At 35.1% G+C, this 25,481-nt stretch overlaps 3 protein-coding genes across 3 annotated transcripts in view; 2 read left to right on the top strand and 1 right to left on the bottom strand.

The window, feature by feature from the left end:
* LOC106879176 (beta-keto L-gulonate decarboxylase) overlaps positions 1–25,481 on the bottom strand; it is a 129,583-nt gene that overhangs the window by 23,027 nt on the left and 81,075 nt on the right. The window lies entirely within an intron of this gene.
* Positions 385–14,568, top strand: LOC106879179 (thioredoxin domain-containing protein 17). Its single transcript, XM_014928627.3, has 4 exons — positions 385–600; positions 10,847–10,928; positions 12,774–12,855; positions 14,429–14,568. Exons 1-4 carry the CDS (start codon positions 462–464, stop codon positions 14,495–14,497), a joined length of 372 nt encoding a protein of 123 aa, XP_014784113.1. The 5' UTR covers positions 385–461; the 3' UTR covers positions 14,498–14,568.
* The window catches only part of LOC106880271 (LON peptidase N-terminal domain and RING finger protein 1), a 40,986-nt gene continuing 39,005 nt past the window's right edge, over positions 23,501–25,481 (top strand). Inside the window, exon 1 of the mRNA XM_089354455.1 lies at positions 23,501–24,126. Coding sequence (XP_089210581.1) covers positions 23,873–24,126 — 254 coding nt within the window. The 5' untranslated portion in view covers positions 23,501–23,872. The remainder of the gene's footprint in view (positions 24,127–25,481) is intronic.

Below are 25,481 nucleotides of genomic sequence, written 5' to 3'. Positions count from 1 at the left end.
GGGACTACAATGATGTTAAGATGGCTCTGCTATAGTAGAAAGAATTATTTTTGCCTCACGATTTTGTATGAATATTATATAAAGTATCAAAGTCTGTCAGTTATCAGACCGTAGGATGTGCGAAGAAAGATATCCGTATATAATACTACAATAAAATAAAACAAGTTAACTGTGGCTATACATTTATACAAGTTAGAATGACTCAACGATAATGCGAAAGTTGACATAAAATCATGTTTTGTGTTAAAGGAAATAAATCCAAGTGGCTGTATTTGTGGTCGAAATAGAAATAAACATTTGGTGTAATTAATTACTAATTAGGTACATGAAGAATCAAGTTACGTGCAACTCTCTCTCTCTCTCTCACTTTCCCTCTATCTCTTTCCATCTTTCTTTTTAGAGTTATCTACCTTTAGTCAACTGTTCTTAATTGGTGTTGGAATACTTCACAAGTCGGCAACATGGCTCAGGAAATTCACGTGAATGGATATGATGAATATGTAGCAACAGCTGATGAAAACAAAGGCAAAACAATATTTGCTTTATTTACAGGAAGTAAAGACTCTAGTGGCCAAAGCTGGTGTCCCGACTGTGTCAGAGGTATCAAATTCTTATAATTTTGGATTTAGATCGTCCTTTTCATTATATTTCATCTAGGTAAAGACGGCGAGCTGGCAGAAACATTAGCAAGTTTTCTTTGAAACCGAGCAGTTTGCACTCTGTTCATCGCTTCCTTTGTAAACGATATACGTACTCAACAGTCTTTCATTCTGTCCTGCTTTAAATAGTTCATGCTTCTGTCAAAGCTTGTTATAAAGTAACATTTTCTTTGTTAAGCTAACGGTTAGTTATATGAACTTCGAACCCAAAACATGAGACATATATAAGGACTATGTATGCTCTCTCTCTCTCTCTCTCTCTCTCTCTCTGTATATATATATATATATATATATATATATATATATATATATATAATATCTTGTTTTTCTGACATGCTAATATATCATTTCATTTCTTAACTTATTCAACTCACATCACTTTATGGGTGGTACAGGGGACGAAGGTCAGTATAATTGATTGTACCTTTTTCTTTTTTTCATCGTTACTATTTTATGCCGTGGAGGCGCAGTGGCCCTGTGGTTAGGGCAGGAGACTCGCGGTTTCGATTCCCAGACCGGGCGTTGTGATTGTTTATTGAGCGAAAATACCTAAAGCTCCACGAGGCTCCGGCAGGGGATGGTGGTAAACCCTGCTGTACTCTTTCACCACAACTTTCCCTCACTCTTACTTCCAGTTTCTGTTGTGCCTGTAATTCAAAGGGTCAGCCTTGTCACACTGTGTCACGCTGAATATCCCCGAGAACTACGTTAAGGGCACACGTGTCTGTGGAGTGCTCAGCCACTTGCACGTTAATTTCACGAGCAGGCTGTTCCGTTGATCGGATCAACTGGAACCCTCGACGTCGTGCCAACAACTATTTTATGCCATGTTGTACTGCACATCGGACCATCCTTGGGTGTTTCTATTAACATACCAGCCTGTCGTCAGCCTTTCAATTTCTGGAGGTCTCCAGAACTTTGTGCAGCGTAACACAGAAAGAGAGAGAGAGAGAGAATTCATTACACAGACTCTAAGACAGCACGTGACATCGTGCCTGGTGGAACGTCGTTCTGATATTTAATGATGTCTCATATCAGCATTAAAGTCTTGAAAACTTTAAAGCAAAAATCAACCTCTGCAGCATTTGAACGTGGAGTGCAGTGTAATGTAATGGTGATTAACTTTTTTTGTTGTTGTTGTTGTTACTTTACTTGTCCAATGCAATTAATTGATTCAATTTGAAGATAGGAAATGCAAAACTTGTTATGAATGAACTCTTCTTCTTTGTTCGATCCACACACATGTAATAGACAGAAATACAGAATAACTGTGACTTCAAAAGTTGCCGCTTAGAAGTTGGTTAGAATGCTTACGTGACGAGCTATTTATTGCTGGCGAAAGTTGAAAGTTAATGTCACTAACTTTCATCATCATCGCTTTACTTCTGCTTTCAATGCTGGCTTGTATTGGACAATACATATTTGAAGAAGCTGCCTTCCTTGACACATTAAATCTCGCTCTCTTCTTTTTTTTTTGTTGTGTTTCCAAGACTGATGGATTCTCTCAACCCTACATATTCTCCATATATTTGGTAACCGTTTTACAAAGTGTACTGTATGCATTTTATTGTGCACCAGCTCTTGGGAGTATACCTTTTTCCTCGCCAGGAAAAAAGTTCTCACTCCTTTACGTCTCCATACTTACTAAGCAATGTAACAGAGTAGGTAGAAGAAAGAAGGTACTCTATTATTAAGTCATTCGAGGCGCATTTACTTTAAATCCTTATTTTTCATCAGTAGTTTTAACAAATCAGTCAATAATATATTCTCCATTATTCACGATTTCTTGCCAACGTTCCACTAGTTTGTCGATGCCTTGACGGTAGAAATCACCAGGTCTTAACTCGAAGAATTCATCATGTCGTGTTTTCAGCTCCACGTCGTTATTGAAGGAAACGCCTTGCAGACTTTTGGAAAGTGACCGAAAAAGATGATAGTCTAAATGTGCTATATCAGGAAAATACGGTGGGTGCGGTGGAACTTCCTAACCGAACTCTTGGATAGCCTTTTTGGTCAAATTGACAATGTCGGGCTCGAGTGTTGCCGGTCGAGTCCTTACAGCTGGGTTGCCCATCGAGTGAAATTGGCTGGCGATTGTATCAGGAGACCATCGCACGTGCTGGGTCATTTCCCATGTGGATTGACGCTGATCCTCGTGGTTGGGCTCGTTTAATCGATTCTCATTAAATGAAAGAGGTTGGCTGGATCGTGGAGAGTCTGTAAGGTCGAATCCCCCTCTCCTTGAAATGTGTAAGTCATTTCCGTGCAGTTCTTGCAGTAATAACATCTTCTCTGTAACAATTTCTTTATTGTCTATAAAAGACGAACATGGACACCACAACATATAGCGTTTGTTACAATGGGACGTTTTTTTTTAATAAAAAAATTATATAAATAGAAAATATATAATAAAATCGAAGAAAGAAATCGAAAAATTAAATCACTTTTTGTTATAACTCCATGCGGAGTTCTAATCACCCCACCGGCTGTTTTCACAATTTTTTTTTTAATTATATCCCCCCCCCCCCCAGAACTGGCTACACCAGCTCGACATCTTCCACTCGCATCATTAACATCTTCTCTGTAACGCGTGCGTCTGTGCGATAGTAGTCTCTTATAGTCCGAGAAAGACGGGTCTATAATTTTTTTGCTGAATAACCTACACAACTGATTTGTTTATGCTGATCAAATGTATGTGCTGTACATTGGCTCACACCCTGCACCAAATCATGCGTCAGATGTCAAAGCGATTGCAGAACAACGTTAGATATGTATATACATATGGCTGTTTATACTTGTACTTATTACATACCGTATATACTCGAGTAATAGTTGATCTCATGTAAAAGTAGACCCCACCTATTTTCGGCCAAAAATTTGGGAATTTTCCATAGACCCCCGTATAAAAGTTGACCGGTACTATTCAGTGTGCGAGTGCGCGCACCGGGACCACTCTTCTTGAATATGACCAAGTTGACCACCCTAGTATTTCACGAACAACAGGACATTTGTGGGCCAAGGCATCGTATCCTGTACGTAGAAATAGCACTATTACAAAATTGTGTGGCTATGTTACTGTAGCCTACGCTACAGGTGGAATACTAGGTGCTTATAATGGAATGCTCGGTGCTTATAGTACAACACCATTTAATAGCGAGCACTACACATCTGTTGATGGGTGCTACATCACCATTGCTAAAATGTATGCACAGGATATGCTGCAAGCCTGCATACATTTTGAAGCACAAAAAACACATGCGTCATATACACTCGTTGTTTACATGGTGAGAAACTTGTTTCACAGACAGCACTACTGGCAAACGCCACTTTCTAAATTCGTACAAAGTATGATTTTGATAAGCCTAAAAACATTTAGTTAATTGCAAAATTAGTGGTTCCCTTACTTTTTTCGACATTATTTTAAAAAACGTGGAACCCCTGATAACTTTCAGGGAACCCTGGGGTTTTGCAGAACATATTTTGAGAATTCCTGCTCCAGATTAACAACTCTACACCACATGGAAATTTACTGGTAACTGCATATGAGAGCTATGCGGTCTTGTTTACCGTAATTCATTATGTTTTTGTTTTTATTCGCTTAGAGATCAGTTGGGCTTCTGCTGCTGATACGGTACTTCGGATTTTAGCTTGAATTTCAGCCTCTCAAAAATAATATCCATGTAATAGTCGACCCCCTAAATTTGACCATAAAAATGGTCTAAAAAGTTCGACTTTTACACGAGTATATACGGTATATAGTATACCTACTGTAATTGTTGAGTATATAAATAGATTGGTTGTTTATTTCTGTGGGATTGGGCAAATTGATGTAGAAGCTTTTGATGAGAATCTAATAAGATTCGAAAATTGACTTAGGTTGTTCATTTTTTCAATCTACAGAGAAACAGCTAAATTAGACTTGCTGGATCTTTTTTAAAACGGGGGCCACATTTTTCATTAATGTTTTACGTAGTGTTTTTGGTACCGAAAGACTTTCAAACTTCGTATACTTATCTATTTTGTGTTATAGAACAGAAAAATATTTTTGTATTCGAATTTATTTCATGTAAAAAATTGTCTTATTTCGATAATTTCAACCAATCACTGACAAGTATTCAGTTGTTTATATTTACTCCTTTGGATGATTAAGCGATGTAAAGCGTATTTAATCTCCATACCTTCGTTTTATTTGCTTTTTTTCATTTTAAATTTGCTTTAACCCTAACCCTAACCCTAGGGTTAGGGTTAGGATTAATTGTTTCAGAATCGTTTGTTTATGTAATCAGCACTTAATGTATATCGGCTGAATGGACGTCAGTGATTGGTTGAAATTACAGAAATACGACAACTTTAACATGGAATAATTTATGGATTTCTTTTTTTTTTTAAGAAGACTAAGAGAAAAAGATGTTTTATATGACACATTCTACCAGTGTTCCAAGTTTCAAAGTGTTTCGTTAATGAAAAATGTGGCCCCCGTTTTAAAAAAGATCCGACTTGCTTTTAAAAGCATTATATAGGTTACATGTATATCTTAGCTGTTAGATTCTCCATTGCTGACAACACAATTGACAACAAGCCTTCATCAAACATCCCAATTGCTTGCTTTTTTCTTAGCTCCACTCCAGTCAGCTACCAGCACTATCATGTTGTCCTGGAACATATTGTGCTGTATCTTCCTTGGTTTTCCACTCAGTTTTTTTCCTCTTTCTGGCGGCCACTCTATTGCTATGGTAGTGTGAGTCTCCTACAGTAATCAAAGCACATGGCTGGTAAACCATATCTTTTACTTATGCACCATGTCTTGCTAACTTGCTGTGCCGGCAACTTTCACCAACTTCTGTTTCTCACTCTGTCTCTGTAAGAAATGCCTAGGATTGAACAATAGCAGCATCAATTAAACACATCCAACAATTGAGAGATCTTCACTGTCTTCTTCTAATTTTCACAGACACAAATCTGTTGGTATAACAACAGATAAGTATAGAAGTAGCTTTATCTTCTGACTGATAGTCTTCGATTTTCATATTGGAGGCAGGCAATGGAATACTGAGACTGCATTATTTATCCTGGTCTTGACGTAAATTTCTGCATCATCTCTGCTGGAGATAGAGCTTCTGAGATATGTAAACATATATAAATGTGTAAGCATGCTTCCCAACCACATGGTTCTGGGTTCAGTCCTGCATGGCACCTCAGGAGAGTCACAAGACAGATTAGTTATTTTGACAATTTTCTGTGCATGTCGCAACCTTCACTCCCTTTTCCATACATCTGTGAAAAAAGATACCAGCTCAAATCATCCACTATTTTCACTTGACAACAACATTAAAACCCTGAACTGTAGAAATATATAGTGAAGGACAAACTGTTGATATGTCTCCCTTACTTCCATTTCCACTCCTATATTTCAGTGTGCATTGTATTGGCTTTTGAACAATTTTAGTCTTAACTTGAAAATACCACACAATGCTTCACTCAAACTAATTATACTAATATGTAAATATATATATATATCATATCTTTTGCTTGTTTCAGTCATTGGACTGTAGTCATGTCAGGGCACTGCCTTGAAGTGTTTAGTTAAATAAATTACCCTCAGTACTTATTGTTAAGTCTGGTACATTTTCTGTCAGTCTCTTTTACTGAATGCTAAGTTACAGTCATAAACAAACCAGTTGTCAAGCTCTTGTTGGAGGAGACAAACGTGTGTGTATGTGTGTGTATAACAGGCTTCCAAACAGTCTTCTGTCTCCCAAATTCACTCACAAAGCATTGGTTGGCCCAGGGCTATAGTAGAAGACACCTGTCCAAGGTGCTGTCAATAGGACTGAACCCAAAACTACATGGTTGCAAAGCAAGCTTCTTAACTACACAGCCATATATAAGTATATAATGTGACTTGCTTGAAGCATGGCAATATGTATAAATGAAATGTTTTTAAATGCTTTGAGTACTGCAGGTGTAGAATTAATCAAAACATGTAAGGTGACGTCAATGTATGAAAACAGATGATGATATAGTGTTATCTTGCATAGGTTGTTTAATGTTCCTATAATATTTCAGGAAAACTCCACCCTTTTTGAGTTTTTTTTTTTAACGTATAACATCCACTGCAGCCTCTGGCTTTTCAGCAATATACATCCATAATGTATGTCATAGAGATAAATATGTTTACTGTTTTTCTGACATAGTAATTTGCTATCTCATTTAATTTCTCTATTGCCCATGACATTCCATCATCTCGTGGTCTGTAAAGTAAATACTTGTTGAGTCTGGAAATAGAATGTCATTTTAAGTGACTATGCACATACCTCCAAAATATGTGACCTTGTGCCTAGTTGATAGCAGAAAAGGTAGAATGCTTCAGATATTTAATGAAATACTGTCCCTGTCTATTCTATGTCTTGTGTTCATTAACCCTTTCGTTACTAACCTGGTTGAAACTGGCACTGGCTCTGAGTACAAATGTCTTGTTTTCATAAGTTTTGAATAAAAATCTTCTACCAAACCTTAGTCACAATTTATGTTCCTAACACTAGCTGAATGACAACTAAATTATTTTATTAAATTCTTTGTTATATTTAAAATAATTGAAAGAAACAGAACATCTCAAAATAAATACGGTAACGAAAGGGTTAAAGCCTTGAAAGTCAAAAATTGACAGGAGTAGTTTTTAAGCATGCATCAAACAATGGTGAAATAAAGTAGTATAATGTAGTTTTGCTCCAGCTCTCTGCTGTCTTGGTTGTCCATTTCTCTACTGCTATCATCATTATTTACTTTTTCCTTGTAAATGAATAATTAATGAATGTTTTGTTTGCTTATTGTATTAAACTCAAAACCACCTATAGTTTGGCAGGAACTGGAGGTAGCAAAGATGTTGTCCTAAGCATTAGATTGCCATGAAATATGTTACCGTATCTGAATTAGTGCTTTAAGTTTCAGTTTGCAACTTTACATTTGGTTTTTCTTGAGAGGAGATAATGCAAGTATTTTTCTTTTATGTAGAGAAAAATTAAACAAAGTTACAGTGATGCTTTCCATAGCATAAGGACTCATTAGACTATAATAACAAAAAAATGTGATTAGCAGTAATTGATATAAAACAGAATCTTGGAAAACTGGTGGTAGTCTGTATTAGCAAGACTTGTATTACTTGGGGAAAGCAACAGAAAGAGTACAGTGAAATTTCTATTGTTTTTGGGCAGTCTTTCTCCAAGCTTTAAGATGACAGGAAGCAAGAAAAAGGGAAGACAACAGAGTTTTTACAGCTTCTATGTTTGAGCAACTGGCTGCAATTGATGTGGTGGTGGTGGGGAACAAAACAATGAGAGTTTGTATATGTAGACAGGAAGTAATAGGAGACAGAAACTGAGAGAGGAGATGGTAAAAGAAATGAAAAGAGGAAGAGAAGTAGGTGAAAGTGAGGTATAGGAAGAAATTGAGGCAGGTAGGGAGCTGAAAGATAAAAATGGGATTGGAAAAATATTCATTTAAATTTGTCAGTACTCGTCCCAAGTTTGAATATGGAACATTGTTCCCTCTGTTTCTTGAATCCATGATGTGCTGAGATGCCGGACACTGATAAATGTGTGATGGAATGTCTTGTGGTGTTAAAGTGGATGGTGACCTAACTGGAATTGCCAACTTAAGAAAAGGTCAACTTTGCTTGTATCTATTGTGACCCAAAGTAGAAAACTCTTTATTTTCAATACCAGTCGATACCATACAATAGGATCTTATGTTTAAAGAGTTTTGTTGGAAATTGTCACTGAGATTAAGAATTGGTCATCCCTTCACTACCATTACCACTTCATCCTACATTAGACAAATAACTTTTCTTTTCTGTACTTTGTTACCCCATGCCACTGTTTCTCATCCTCATATATATGCATTATATATATATATATATATATATATATATATATATATATATATATATATATACACACATATATATATATATATATATATATATATATATATATATGTTTTGTTCAACCCTAGATCAGCTCTGATTGAGCAGACCTATCACCAAATAAATGTATTACAGCCATAACTATCTTGTCCTTTTTTTAGGCTAGTATATCTACAATTACATCATTATGTAATATATCTTTCTTTCTCTTAAGATAGTAGGGTGTGATATGAGGGATGTTTGGTTGCTATTTTTAGCTTATTACATAGAGGTTCCTTTGTTGGTTTGATAATCATATATTGAATACAGTGGTAGACATCTCATACTCACCATTCTTATTGGGTTGTGAATGACAGATTTGGTTTTTGTAGCTAGTGAAGGGAAAGAAAACACAGAAACACATGTTCAACAATCTAATGATATCATTCACATGCCAAGATGTGTTTTCACATATGTACAGGAGGAGAATTTTCTCTCATGACTAGTTCTGCAGTAGGTTTTCTCATGTCCAAATACATTTGAACATGTAAAGTATGATTTTACACAAATATAGTTATATAGGCACAGGTGTAGCTATATGGTAAGAAGTTTGTTCTTCACCACATGGCTCTAGGTTCAGTCCCACTACATGACACCTTTGACAAATGTCTTCTACTATACCCTTAAGGCAACCAAGGCCTTGTAAGTGGATTTGGTACATGAAAACTGTAAGAAGCCCATGTTTATTTATTCATTTATATGTATGTATTTGTGTGTGTCTTTGTGCTTGATCAGTTGGTTTGTTTATGTCCCTCTAACTAGCAGTTCATCAAAAGAGACTGATAGAGTAAGTGCTCAGCTGAAAAATAAATACTGGGGTTGATTTGTTCACCTAAACCCTTCAAGGCAGTGCCCCAATGTGGCTGCAGTCCATGACTGAAACAAGTAAAAGATAAAAGTTACATAACACTATTACGACAGGATTATTAAGGAAATTAAAATTGCAACATACTGGGTTATAAAAAGGGTTTGCTATCACTGAACTAGCTGTTTTCTGTTGACACTCAGAAAAATACTTTCCCTTCTCCTTCTGTCCTGACTGAAAACATTAAAGAGTAAGTCTCTACATCATTATACGAACTGCTAGAAATAACAGCCTAACCTTTCAAATTACATGCTACTGTTTTATAAGAACACATTGATTAACTAGATACTCTACGCCAAAAAAGATAGGATGATCATGCTTGGAATGTCTTTTGCTTACAGGTCTGCTCAATTAGGGCCAACCTTGAGCTTAATCACTGCCACTGCATTTCTTTACCATTGCTGTGATCCTGCAATTATGCTAAGTTTGCATGTTAATTAAAAGTGGTGAGAAAAATTATCTAGAGGTTACCTGATTGTGTTGGCTAAAAATTGTGTTGGTGCAAGTAGATTGTGTACATTTAGATGACACAGTTGCTTACAGATTAAGTTTTTAAACAATTTGCATTGTTTAAAGATTCTAGTTGTTCTATGAGCAATCTATGAAGCACACGCACATAAACACACATCCTGTCTGCTCAGAAGGAAATCAGCAATTATGTCAATGCGAATTTGTATTCAAAAGAAACTTGATTTTAAAATAACTCTAGAAATGGGATTATGTGGGGAGTGTTTTCTGACTGAATGTTGAATTTAAATTATGAATCCAGGCCATTTTGAATCACAAGATTTCATTTTTTATGTTGCTGTTGTTTTTTTGTTGTTACTTAGCCTCTGGTCAGCTCTGATTGAGCAAATATATGATCTAAGTCATTCCATCCATGATCATCCCATATTGTTCTGTTCTTTCAGAACCCTGTAGCATCCAGATTACTCTGTCAAGTACAGTGCTTATTTATTCACATTGTTTCTAGTTAATTATGTATTATCTCATACTTTCAAAACTTTGATGATATGATTGTTTACTTTTTGAATGAAATTGTAGGGTAGGTGTGAGAGGCTGAATCTGGCTAGTTTAGACATAAAACAGAATACTTGGGCTGGATATAGCAGGTGTTAATGCTAAAGGGTTAAAACAGTTGTGTGTTACTTGAGTGAGATGTAGCTGCTACATTAGCAAATTGAGTGACCTCATAGAAGCTTCTATTCATTTTCATGTAAAACGAATAGGTTGAAATGTTTTAAATAACAAACTAGAGAGAATTGAATTTTAACTCAAAACTTTTCGTGTGTTGGAGTTACCTTAAATTGCAATAAAAATATTTACACTTTTCTTCAATTTATTCTTCTATATTTGTTACAGCTGATCCTGTGATAAAGCGAAACATGAAACAACTTCCAAGTGATGCTATTTTTATTCACTGTAATGTTGGTGATCGTACATTGTAAGTTAATCCATATGCTCTTATTCAATTACGTTTTAATAATTTTTATCTGAGAGATATTTATGTTGGTTTCTAATTATTAATATTACAAGGATTTATTTTGGGATTTTTTTCTCTCTTTTCGCTAGTTCTGTATACTATTTTATTCAAGTTCATTTAATCACTAAAATGTTATAATTTCCTTTGTGTTTAATATGCATTTATCATCATCATCATGAAGTTCAGCTTGCTCAAATTTGCATGATCCTGATCCCTATCTACCATTCCATATGATAATCCTCTCTGTACCTCCAGCATTATCTATTAACTGATCAATGTATATCAACCAATGAAATACTACCCTGCTAAGGTGTCCAAAATAGGGTGTCACTAACCAGCCCCTTCTTATTTCTCTAGCAGTGTTCAGTTAAGTGTACCTTCCCTCTCTAATGGTATCAGACTTTAGGAAGCTTGTTGCATAATCTTTCTTTGGTGGAGTGTTCTTTTCAGGACACATTCAAAAAGTAGTTCACCCAGTACACACTATGAAGTGGTTGGTGATCAAGTGGAAATAATGCAGGATTGAGAGGATCCTTTTGACTGACCAAGAACATGGCAACTTCTATTCAGTTGGTGCCAGTGGAGTAATTCACCCAATACACTCTGTAAAGTGACTGGTGATAAATTAGAAATAATGAAAGGTTGAGAGACCCTTTAGTCTGACCAAGAACATGACAACCTCCCTTGTATTGGTGCTTTGATAAAATACTCTATAAAGTGGTTGATATTAGTAAAGGCATCCAGTCATTGAAACCTTCTGAAACTGGAACATATAAATGAGACACTTTACTCCAACCAATATAGGAGGACAGTAACTCTGTATAAAAACTGGCTTGAACCATGACAACCTATTCCAACCATGAAAAAGGACAAATGACAGTAGTGGTGGTGGTGGTGGTGGCAGTGGCAGAACAACTGTTGCTTTTATTTTAACATCTTAATAATCTTCTTGTTTGTTCACTCGTTATACTTTAGTTAGTTAGAGAGGTGGATGTGGAATGAGTGAGAAGTAGGGTAAAAGTGAGAGAGAGGGGGGAAGAAATATGATTAGAGAAGAAAGAAGAGAGGAGTATAATAATACACTAAGGCCAAATGCTTTAGTGTATTATTAGTTGAATGGGAGAGGCAAAGAGTGAAAGTAAAAGATGGTGAGAGAAAAGTGGGAGAGAGAAATGTTAATGACATGCTGTTGGGTGGGGAAGGAAAGGTGAAGAGAAAGAGAAATGTTAAAGACATGAAGAGGTTGAATTACATGGTTAAAAAGTTTGTTGAAGAGGTAGAGAGAAAGAGAGAAATATAAAGTGTTTAGCAGAGGGAAATTTTAAAATCATATAATATATAATTATGACTGGAAATGAAATAACTTAGCAAAATAAAAATGAAAATCATCCTTTCTCTCTTATATAACTTCTCTTCATCATTCTGTGGAATTTCCACAGGTCCCGCCAATTGAATTTAATTTTTGTAGTTAGAAAATGTTATGAGATATTATCCACTGTTTCTTCCTTAATTATTCACATCTAGCATGGATACTTGACAACTTGTGAAGAGAAAGGGTTTTCTTTTTCTTTTGTCATTAAGAATCATTTTATGTAGATTGCAGTTAATTCTGGATTGTCGTTGTGTGCTTTAGGACACTCCAAACTTCAACTAGCTTCTATTCATATTTCACTGAAATCTCAAAAAGAAATTATAGTTTTGTCTAAGATTGAAACTTTTAAGGGATTTATATGTTATTAAACTTCCACACTCACTGATTTTTTAATATTGTTTAATATTTCCGTTTTCCTTTTTAACCTCCACTAGTTGGAAAGATCAGAATAATGTCTTTAGAAAAGATTCTAAACTACGTTTAACTGCTGTTCCAACTCTATTAAAATTTGGCCATGTAAGTATTACCATATTTTACAAATATTTTATTTAACTTCATTAAAAGCCTATTTTAGTTATTTATAAATTTTACCAGTTTTAAAGCATTTCTAAAATTTAACCTAATTTTCATTTGCTAGTATGTAATTCTTTGATATCATATAATGTTCTGTAGATTGTTATTGGCAATATTGTACATTTTCAAGATAATTTAAGATGATTCAAGCTTAGATTTTCCTATGCCACTTTATAAGAGTGTGCTAAAAGGATTAGTAATTTGTTTGCTTTCTTGCTTACAAATATTTTAGTCTTTGCTAAATTAACTCTAAGGCCCCTGAAATTTCTTCTAGGTCTATTATAGATTCAGCTATAAAAATAAGGTCATCAGCACTGAGGAGCTCCAAAGGGCAGCCAGTTTTAAATTCCTTTCTTACAACCTGGAGGACTGTGTTAAACAAGGAGGGGCTGAGAACTAAACCTTGATGAACTCCTACCCACACATTAGATCTGTTGCTATACTCATTGCTAACTTTCACCTTACGGATAACATCCCTGTTCATGACTTGGATGGCTCTCACCAGTCACTCATCTACCCCTAGCTTCTGCATTAACCACCAGAGGAGGGAGTGGGGGACCCTGTCAAAGACTTTCTCCATGTTGACAATTACCAAGTACAGTAGTTTGTTTTTGGCTAAATGCTTCTCATGCAGTTGCCTTACTAGGCAGATAGCATCAGTAGTGCTTCTCTCACACAAAACCGAACTGCATCTCATCTAGGTTAACATGCTCCCTAATAAATTGAACTGTTACACTTTCTGTAACTTTTGTGACTTGGTTCAGCAAACTGATACCTCCGTAACGACCTCCATGAATTTTGTGTCCAGTGCTGATTGACCAAGTAGTCATGTTATACTGAGTGATTAAGTCATCACTCAGTTGTACACTAGTATTTAGGGGGGAAAATATGAACAAGGATTTAGTTGTAGAAGGTTGAAATGGTTGGAGAATTCAGAAGTGTTAAAACATGAAACACAGTGAAGACAGAGAGAAATAAATCAAATAAGTTTAACTGTAACTGTTACAGTGTTAGCAGGTTTAGAGGAACAGAAGTTCTTTTAATAGTGCTATAAAAGTTAGAGAAAAGAAACAACTAATCATTGAGCCACTGGTTAGATGGCGTCAGTAAATATGCATTTGCTTATGAATCAGACAATGTTTGTGTAGTTGCAATATAGCAAGTGAGTGAAAGTAGTACAAGCAATCTCAGTTATGTGAGCAGTACTTTAGTGTGGGAAGGAGAAATAGCAGAATTTTGGAGGTAATAAGTATTATAAATAGTAGCAAATAAAGTAATTTGGGTGTGAAAGCCAAATTGAGGTGGACTAAAGGATTGAACCAAAACCATAGCATGCCTACTGATCTGTTAGAAGTAAATTTCTAGGTGCAAAAAGTTAAAATTAAGCTAATTCAAGTTTCTCCTTTTCTTTTTCCTCATTCTCATCTTTGTTACTTATTTCTACATGTATACCACTTTCTTTGTATATTTTCAAATTTCATTGAAAATATTATGATATGTTTAATTTCATTTTTAGCCTAATCAACTCAAAGAGGAACAATGTATGAAAGATGACCTCATCCAAATGCTCTTTACTGAAGAATAATTCATATTCTTTCTTCTCTAAATACTTCAAAACTAATTCTTTGAAGAAGAAATAAAGTTCTTTGTACTTAACTTTTTCTGAAATTCTCGTTGTGCCTTAGAATGTATTGTTGTTGTCAATTGTTCATATGAATGCATGCATTCAAATGAACTACAACTTGGAAAATGATTTTTTTTTTTTTTAACCCAGATTATTGAATAATAAAAGTTATCTTCTGTTCTTTTTACTAACAAAAGCGTTCAGAATATTTAATGCTTTAGCATTTAAATCAGCCATATCTAACTCAAATATTGTACTGGTTTTGTGTTCAAACCTGCCAGATTTGGCCTCGTACATACTCTACAATGTCATTCTAGAAATCAACAATTACATTCATCAAAATTTTGAAACTATGAGATAATGCCACAATCAATTCAAAACTATGTGAATAAATAAGCATTATATTTGACAGAGTAATCTGAATGCTAAAAGGGTTAAATGTCCAAAGTATTTCTTGCAATTGAAAGAAAGTTTGTCTAAACATTGTTAACTCTACAGCCATTTGTATTGTTTGTGGTTCCAACAACCAATACCTTCTCTGTGTGGGTAGTTGCAGATGCTAGCCACAGTGATGGTAACAACTCCATGTTGAAAAAGACATATAGGTATGTTTGCCTTAAATTTTTGTAAATACAAAGACAGACTTACAAAAAGAAGAAAAACTAAAATATAACAATTTAGCAAATACTGCTCCAAGTATAAATATTGGCAGTTACAATTTGAAAGGCACCAGAAAGAGATGAAAATATCAACATAAATAATGAAAACACCAAGAACAGCAGCAGTTTATCATTTGCCAAAGTTTCATAGTAACAGATCATATTGAACATGAGACAGGTCTAAGTGAAAGTCTGGAAGAGTGTGTCACAGAAGAGAGGGATTCATTACCTGAGGAGGTATTTATTAAAAAATGGGCATGGAGAAAAGTAACATACTTCTGTTTTGCAAAAAAATGGTATGTTTCTATATGCCCTTAAGAAAGTTGTTTGAGAATATGGGGCAAGATGTCTACTGTCTTGACTGGATCAGGCCATATGAAAGTAATTGTTATTTAAAAATGAGGATGAAGTGAGAAGATAAGCAGAGCTTGTATGCCATGTATCTGCTCATAGGATGGTGCCACAGTGCATGGAGAGAAATACAAGAAATACGTCTTGTCTAGAGACATTAATAGTAATATGGATTTTACAACACAGTTTGGGCAGATGCTATGCAGAAGCAAAGAAGTCAACGTGTGGTCAGGTGGAATAAACATGGATATTCAGATCTTAATGGCCCCATAAAGTATAAGGCTATTGCTGAGTTATAGTTGTAGGAGCAGAAAGGCCAGATTGGTAGTGTAGAGCAGAAATTTCAAGTGTTACCATGTGACTGCTTATCACCCAGAAGAGAGAAAGAAGGTGGAGAGTAATGGTAGACAGCAGTTGATGTGGCAGGAAAGAAATCCCTTGCTACTGTCAATGCCTTCACAGCACTGCCATTCACCATTCCTAAAAAAAATAGAATCACCACATCCTCAGTAGTGCAGGGGCTTATGAAGTGGGATACTGAGAAAGCAAGTAGTACCATCCTACAACACAAAGTTAGCTAGAGATTCTAAGCAGCAGTTCTGCCTCATCATGTGGTGATAAGGAGGTGATAGTGCTTAGAGTGAGGTGAGAAACCATTAGAGCTAACCACAGTGATGGTAACAATTCCATGTTGAAAAAGACATGTATATTTACCTTAAATTTTGAATAGGAAAAAACAGCCCAGGTAAGATGTTAGAAATCTCTCAGAAAGGGGCTCTTATCAACCTGAAGTTCTTCAACTTCACAGTTGACCAAAACAAATTTAATATTAGTGCTGTAAAAGTTAAAGAAAGACAAAAAGAAAAATACTGTGCAGATTAAGATAGTGGTCTAGTACACCAAACTACTAAAACCAAAGATGATAGCTAGTGAAAACCACACCAACAGTTTATTGACAGCTAAGGGTGTACTACCCAGAGGATATGGCAGACTTCATGCCTTGGTTATAAAACCAAGGATGCTTTGGGAATAAATTTTGAAGACCCAAGTTGTACTTGGGACAGAAGATGATTGGAATAGTGGGGCTACCCTGATCTATCTCAGTGGCAGCATCTCACTCTTGTGTATGTGTGTGTGTTGACCTTGTTTGCTTAACCAAATTTTTAACCTGTTTTAATATACTTTATTACATTTTTGCCCCACTCCTCGTTTATTATACATACATAAATACATTCAACATGTTTTGTAACCCTTTTGTCTGGCATGTTTTGTTATATACATCTAGGCATATAACAATAAATAATTATAATAATCCTTTCTACTATGGGCACAAGGCCTAAAATTTGGTGAGGAAGGGGGTTAGTCAATTACATCAACTCCAGTGCATTATTGGTACTTGTTTCACCCCCCCCCCCCCCCCAAAGGACAAAAAAGCAAAGTCAACCTCGGCTAAATTTGAACTTAGAACATGAAGACAGACAAAATGCTACTAGGCACACCTTGAGGAAATGTCTTCTGCTACTACAGCCCTAGGCTGAGGAAAGCCATATGAGTGAATTTGGTTGAGAGAAACTGATATAAGCCCATTGTATGTGTGTGTATGTATGCATGTATGTACTTCAGAGTGTATGTATGTTTGTATTTCCTTGTCTTGGCATCAAATAATGACGTAAATGAATGTCATTCATTTCTAATATTCTGTAAAAACATAATGAACCGTGGAGAAATATTATCTTGCTTGGAAACAGGTAAGGCTTGGTGACAGTTGTAGAAAATCTGCTTTAATAAACTCCACCTGACCTATGCAAGTATGGAAAAGTTGATGTTCAAATGATAATGATAACTGTTGTGTTTATTTTAAAACATTTTTGGTATAAATTTTCATAAAATATAGAAATAAACGAATTTATAACACATTTTTTTGTTAAAATGAACACAAGCTTTATTTAACATTTCGAAATGAGAAGAAAAGTCAGATTCAATGAGAATAGTTTCTTACATAGCATAAGACCAGAAATTTAGGACAGCAGAACTGGCGATTATATTAAGCCTCGTACTTGGCTGATACTGTATTGCACCCAGAGGGATGAAAAGTTGAGTTGACACCAGCAGAATTTGAACTTGTAAGGTGAAAGGTTGTAACTAAATACTACAGGACACTTTGCTCTAACAATTCTACTAATCCACCACTCTTTATATTTATTAATTATAATTATTAATATTGATTTCAAATTTTGGCTCAAGGCCAGCAATTTCAGAGAAAGGGTAAGTCAAGTACATCAACCCCCAGTATTCAACTGGTGTTTATTTTATCATGCCCGAAAGGATGAGAGGCAAACTTGAACTCAGAACATAAAGATGGATGAAATGCTGCTATGCATTTTGCCCAGCATGCTAACAATTCTGCCAGTTCACCACCTTAATTATCTATATTAATAAAAGAGAAATTCTGTCTGTCCGTCTGGGACCCCTGTATTTCAGTCTACATTTGCTCTACATAGACATATACCTTTTGGAATCAGGATGATCCCAGGATTGAAAATTTGCCCTTCATTTGGTTCTTGAACATCCAGCACAGGGATCTGATTTAAAAACATTTGGGTTGCTATCTCTTGCAAGCAAGGCTTGGCTGATTCATGCCATCTTGGTTGGCATTTGTCAGATGATGTCAGAGATCAAGGTGAAGATAAATAACATTTGCTTCATTAATTTTACGATGAGATAAAAACTTTGGGACAAATTGGCCAACAGTTGGAATTCAATGATGTCTGATGTGTTTTTACACATGTTGTCTAGAAGGAGAATTTTCTTCTGAGAGTATTTCTGCAGTGAAAAGTCTTCCCATGTCCAAATGTACTTGAATGTGTGAAATGTGATTTTATACAAATAATGTGTGTGTGTTTGCGCACACACACACACACATGCATGTGTGTAATGCATGATGAAATGTAGTGCCCTTTACCCTTTTCCAGGTCCTCTGAGACCAATTGCAGAAAGTGGGGAAGTTATCCTTAAACTGGAAACTCTAACTTAAATGACTGCAACAGAGTGAACTCTGCTAAGGGTACCCATGAACTAGGTGCTGATGTAAAATCAGACAGTAGATTAAGTGTACCACCCCAAAATATTAATCAAAAATAGAAGTGGGTTGTCAGATAGCACCTGGGGCTTGATGCCAACTTATTAATGAAAGTGAATATAGATGGAAATGAAAATTTTACTTGTATAAATATTAATGCATTTGTTGGCAACAGGTATTCTGAGAGAATCATTGAAAGCAAGGAGTTAGTTAAAGTATTGTCTTCAATGTATATATAGCTTTTAAATATTTATAAAGTTGCATAAAGGAACTACTGGAGAAGGTATATTTTAATCAAATAATAGATGCCCTATGCAAGTTTTTTTTTATAAAGAACTGGTGAGGAGAAGTAATGCACATCACTTTTGTAGGATCTTATAAGTTAGTGAGATCAATGTGATTCATGTCTAGAAGTTTCCACACATGTAGGTCAATGTATGCAGGAAAACCATCATTGGTAGAGGGTAGTAGTTCATGGTTTGGAGGTGAGACATAGTAAGAGTGACAATACTGTTTCTGAATAATATTCAGCAATAATCTATTGGCTGAAAATGTTTATAAAACTACCCTACCAAGAATTTTGAAGCATAAAGCAAATCTTTATCATGACAATAGTGAAGCAAGATATATTGTGGTTTTGCTTTGGGCCAATCCCAATCCAGTTGGCCTGTGATGAAAAGTATTCCGGTCATGACTTTCTTTATAGGGATAATAAAGACTATATTATATAATATCTCCTTCTTAAGACAGTGGAGAATGAATTGAGGGAGATTTGACTGTTATTTCCAGCATGTGATCCCCACCATATATCTTATGTGTGCATTAATCTTCTTTCAAATCTGCTTCTTGTTAATTATTGAAATAAAGTAACAGCAGCTATAAACAGAATAATTGATGTCTGACTGCAACCAAATACACTAAGACTAGATTCAAAAGTCTTAGTAATAGATCATTGTTTGATTCAGAATGTGACATGATGTATTATTTAATGGATACCTACATCATCATCAACATTTAATATCTGTTTTCCAATAAGGCAGCAAGCTTGCAGAATCATTAGCATACCAGACAAAATGCTTGTTGGCGTTTTGTCCATCTTTACATTCTGAGTTCAAATTCCGTCGAGGTCAACTTTGCCTTTCATCCTTTCAGGGTTGATAAAATAAGTACCAGTTAAACACTGGGGTTGACATAATCAACTAGCCCTCTCTCCACCAACTTGCTAGCCTTGCGCCAAAATTTGAAATCAGTGTCTGTTTTCTATGTTGGCGTTAGTTTGACAGGACCTGGCAAGCACCAAGCTTCACTGTCTACTTTGGTATGGTTTCTGCAGCTGGATGCTCTTCTCACTGCCAACAACTTTAGGCAGTGTATTGGGGGCTTTTTTAAATGGTACCAACACCAGTGAGGTCACCAAGTAAATTGAAAGACAAAAGACCCGGGGGGGGGGGAGTAGTGGTGAAGGAGATGGCTTTGTGCCAGATGCTGAGAAGTTAAAATATGACAGAAGAGAAGAGTAAAAGAGATTTATATTTGCTAATCTGTTGAGGTATAATATTTGAGTGATTAAGACAGTGTTTTTCCAAGTAGATTCCATGAAAAAATTCTGGCATTCTATGAGATTAAGAATCTTTATCTTTCTGTCATTGAATTGCGGCCATGCTGGGACACTGTTTTGAAAGGTTTTAGTTGAATGAATTGACCCCAGTACTTTTTAATTTTTTAAGCCTGTTACTTATTCTATCAGTCTCTTTTGATGAACTTCTAAGTTACAGGGATGTAAGCAAACCAACACTGGTTGTCAAGTAGTGGTGGGGTACAAAAATAAAGGATAAACATATATATATCAGCGGTGGCAGCATTAACTCATATCTGAGTACTTAATCTGTAGTGAGTGATTGATCCTCTTCATCATGGTGAGTGCAGAGGTTACCAGTGTGTGAGATGGCAGTATAGAAGAACCAGGGGCATTTTTCACAGGGCAGGGTTGGCAGAGAACAAGGAAGTGCAAGTTGCTCTTTGCATCTTCGACATCCAATCTCTGCCTCTTGACAGCTGTTATTTTCCATCTGGTTCCCTCGACGATGACATGCCATATACATGCATGATAGGCTTCTTTTAGCTTCTGTCTACCAAATCCTCAAACAAGGCTTTGGTTAGTTTGAGGCTATAATAGATGACACCTGCCCTAGATGTCACAGTGGACCCAGAACCATGTAGTTGGGAAGCAAACTTCTAACTATGATGTTGTGTATGCGCCTAATAAATAATATCTAAATAAAATTCATCAAAATTTATTTTATTAAAAAAAAAGGATTCATCATTATGAAAATGATAATTTTTCATGTTTTTGTAAATAAATTCTCTTTCTCTAAAACAATTTTTGTTTTTACACATCTGTGACCTCTTTAGTGACACTTTCCATCTTCGTGTGTGCTCTCTTGCTCTGCTTAGTCCATTTTCTTCAATTTTTGTTCTATTTAATGTCTTCTTAAAATTAGGATAGCAGGGACTCTATGAAATATAGGTGTTGGTTCTGCGATTTTTAGAAAATTACACAAAGGTTTTGTGACAGAATAAGTTTGGAAACCGCTAGTTCAAGATACTGCGTTAAATTCTTCAGCAACTGTTTATTTTCCATAAAACAAGGATCAATATTCATCAATCAAAGGTGGCGAGCTGGTAGAGATATTACAGCACCAGGAAAAATGCTTGGCAGTATTTCTTCTCACTTCACATTCTGAGCTCAAATGCTACTGGGGTTGACTTTGCATTTCATCCTTTCGGGGGTCAATAAAATAAGTACCAGTTGGACACTGGGGTTGATGTAATCGATTTACCCCTCTCCTGAACTTGCTGGCCTTGTGCCAAAATTTGAAACCAATATTCATCTGTCAACTTGGTTGGAAAATAAATATTCCGTCTACACCATAATAATTATAAGGAAAGGATTCCGCTAGTAAAAGAGAACTGCAGAGAGTAACAGCTTATTTAGATTCAAATTTACAGAAGTCATCACCACGTTCTAACAAAACAGCCAAAAATGACATTTCATGCTAACGGAATATTTCTAACATTTTGAGTGCAGGTATAATCATAATTTTTTTTTTTTACTTCAGGTATGGTAAAAAAAAAATAGTGGTTTCATCAATATTAAAGTAACTGATACGTAATAACTGGGTACCCTCACTTTTTGTAAGTCTAGATTCGACTAGAAAAACTAAAATTCGAAATACATCCCAAAAGTATATAAAATTACTATAATGTATTCGAAATGAGAAATATACGCATATATATATATATATATATATATATATATATAAGAACCAATCAACAAGATATTGGTTACAGACTGTTACAATCAAGTCATCAGATATACCAGCGGCCGTTGAATACTCGCACCACCAAAATTCGGGCAGGTGACTAGTGTAGAGAGTCTGTGACGTTTTACCAGCTTAACAGATACGATCGAGTAAAAAAAAAAAGTAAAGAAAGAAAGAAAAGAAAAAAGAAAGTGGATAGATTTTACAAAATTGCATCCACTGCATTTCCATCAGCAACCGTCGCAATGTTCCCTGTGTGAAATTAGGCAGGCAGGTTCCCCACACCTTTCACATGAACAATTGTTGCGAATTAAATGACGCTTTGCGCGCCATTCGATACAACATCCAATTCCAGAGCACGTAATAAATCACTAACTGTCCAAACTTCTCGGTGTGTAGCAGCAATGTCCAGTATCTCACTCAATCGGGTCGCTAATAGTAATTTTTGCATGTAAAAGTCCAGTCGCGAAACATTATAAATTGCGTAATCAAAAGACCAATCTGAATTATGGACCGAAAAAGCAAGGATACCCTAATAAGCGAATCTTTGCTTTTATATTAATATTATTAATGACTGATCCAATAAAATGCGTAATCTAAAACGTAAATTCGCTCATGGTGATGTCAATAAGGGAACCTTTACGTGGTTGCTTGCTAGAAATAGCTACCAAATTTCCTTAAAATTATACTCTACCACCTTAAAAATAATATTCAACACTATATGGAATATGCAATGATACCGGGGAAATAGAAAAAAAAACGATGAGTTTATTGTTGTATTACGTTTAACTATAGGTCTGCTCAATGAGTAGTGACCTAGGGTTAAACATCAACAACAGTTTAGATGGATTTTTTTTTTTAAGTTGTTAGAAAATAAAAGAATACACAGAAATAGACATTTTTAGCTTCTTTATCACGATATTCTTGTCAGCAATAAATGAACGTCTGGAATATATCCATATACAGGCTTATATAAATGCTAAATGAATGGAAACACGTTTATGCACATGTGGGAACGCGTATATATGTAAACAGAAATATAGGACAACTCTGGTGAAAGGCATTCCAGCCGTAAACATCCAGTCCTTTTGTATATCTAAAACTACATTATTGAATGTGCCCTTCTTTTCTAAAGACAATAGGGTGAGATTTGAAGGGAATTTAACTAATATTTTTAGCAGATCGAGTGAATGTGCAGAAGCTATCACGTTGGGCTCGCAAACTCGCATATGTATTTGGGAGTGTGTGTGTGTGTAAAACACTTGCCTCGCAATTTTATGAACCGACAATGGGAAATACGAATATAAAAGAATTATCAAATTATATAAGATAACGAAACTGGAAAACGCTGAAAATGTATTGGTAATTATCACTAAATTCCGCTTGTTGGCTTGAAAAGAAAATAAACCTCGTACTTGCAATAAGAGGAGAACGTACCACCGCGTAGATAATGCGCCATGTGAAATTTAAAGGCTTCGAAGCTGACCCGGAAGTAAAAACTTTGTGTTGTCAGTAAAATAGTTATATAATAAAGTGTCAATTAACTCCAACCATTACACAAGTCAGACTCAGTGCAGGTTTGTTGTATGCTGTGGCAGGTCTGACAACATTGTCGTCGGAGTAACTGCTACTCATCATACTGTAATCACTACATATGTACTTATTATTTAAAAAGAAAAAGCATAAAAAAAAGACAAGTTCATAATACGATGGTTGTTTGTAACCTTAACGAATCTCCGAACTGTTTTTTCTGTTTAAATCATATACACTGTAATGACAAGAACCGGCAAACAGCATTTATTCAGCTTTTAACAAGCAGCTGCTGGGACGCAGAAATAACAGCAGAAAAAGTATCCGGTTGTGATGAGTAAATCTTATGTAAGTTAGCTAACAGTTACTGGATGGTGCTCTGGGAAAACAAACAATGGTTGATTTAAGGCAAGATGATAATTATTTAGATTCTTCTGAAAGTTCACTGGTGTTTAGATTGTTGGGACAAGCCGATAATTTGGCTCAGAATGGTAAAATCACGTTAGCATTCAATACATACTCGAAGGCTTTGAAACTATGTAACTACCCGGCTCAGAAACTGCTTTGTCTTGCTGATGCTTTAATAAAATCTCACAATAACCGAGAAATTTATACCCGTATGTCTTCGGAAAAAATTCAACTCTTCAGGTAAGAAAATATTTCATTTTCAATAATTTTATCTTCAGCGAGATATATATATATATATATGGGAGAATATACAAAAAATAACAACAGACGAGGACAGGTGGTGTAAATAACAAAAGTATATATTAGTATGACGCTCGGGAATACGGAAAGTCTTTGACGTTTCGAGCTACGCTCTTCAACAGAAAGAATACGGAGACAAGGAGAAAAACACGGAGAAAAAAAATTGAATAGTGTTCAGTCAACGGTCAATCATAATATATATATATCTTTTAAGTATATTTAGTTCTTTCCGTTTTGATGACATTTTAATTCACTATGGCTTTTAAAAAATACCGAATTGCATTTAAAACGTTTGATATAATCTAAATATGAAACTGAACAATTATATTGTTAATCATTATTGATACAAATAGTTGAGGTATTGTATTTCGTGTTTAATTTGTACCGGTATTCAGTTTGTTTTAAATTTAATGTTTGTGTTATGTAATTGTTACATAAGACTTAAAATGCAAGAAACGGAAGCCATTTCTGGCCCTGATATATATAAAACTCGACAAAAATAGATATTAAAAATAAAATATTGAATTCCATCTGAAAAATATTAAACATATGAAGTCTAAATGCGATTTTGCCGTGCTAATAATGCGTTTAGGGCCACGTATCGCAAACTGTAGTCTTTGTTTACAAAGTTCTAAAATGTCAGATTATTCCTTACTCCTGTTTAATTCTGCATTGTTTATTACCTATTGGTAATTTTAATAACATTCCAATTTTTTTAACTTTAAATTAAATGATCATACTAGAATTATTCTGTTAAAACTATTTTTAACTTTCATATAAATATATATTACGAAATAATCTTTTTTCATGTCTACCGATTGATTTTGTTTTCTTTTTGTGGAGTGGTGCGGCACCGGTCAGTTTTCAAACAACTGTATATAATTCCGCATGTTTTTGTGTCGGGGGCATCTTAGTGTCTACAGTTAAAGAAGTGGGGTTTTCTCTTTAGTAGTTCCAAGAAATTTTCAAACTGAGAGATTGCAGAGAGGACACCAAAGGGATTATCTCTTTATTTATATATATATATATATAAAGTATAATTATAAATATATAATTAAGGGCGCTGGAAGGACAGCGCCTGTACGCTTCAAACAGTCATTAAATAATGACTTTATCCTAATTATAATATATATTATATATATATATATATATATATATATATATATATATATATATATATATATATATATATATAATGTATGCATGTATATATGCATGTATATATGTATGTATGTATGTGTATATATGTATGTGTATATATATATATATGTATGTGTGTATATATATATATATGT

The sequence above is a fragment of the Octopus bimaculoides genome, chromosome 6 (genome assembly GCF_046866305.1).
Source record: "Octopus bimaculoides isolate indiv1 chromosome 6, ASM4686630v1, whole genome shotgun sequence".
Classification (NCBI taxonomy): domain Eukaryota; kingdom Metazoa; phylum Mollusca; class Cephalopoda; order Octopoda; family Octopodidae; genus Octopus; species Octopus bimaculoides.
Note: the sequence above shows the minus strand (reverse complement) of the source record. Positions and strands in the feature narration are given on the sequence as shown.

Excerpts from the sequence above, each read along its gene's own strand:
- LOC106879179 (XM_014928627.3), top strand. The coding sequence starts at position 462 with ATGGCTCAGGAAATTCACGTGAATGGATATGATGAATATGTAGCAACA. Across the intron at positions 10,929-12,773 it reads AATGTTGGTGATCGTACATT|TTGGAAAGATCAGAATAATG; the intron begins GTAAGTTAATCC and ends AACCTCCACTAG. Across the intron at positions 12,856-14,428 it reads CTCTATTAAAATTTGGCCAT|CCTAATCAACTCAAAGAGGA; the intron begins GTAAGTATTACC and ends TTTCATTTTTAG.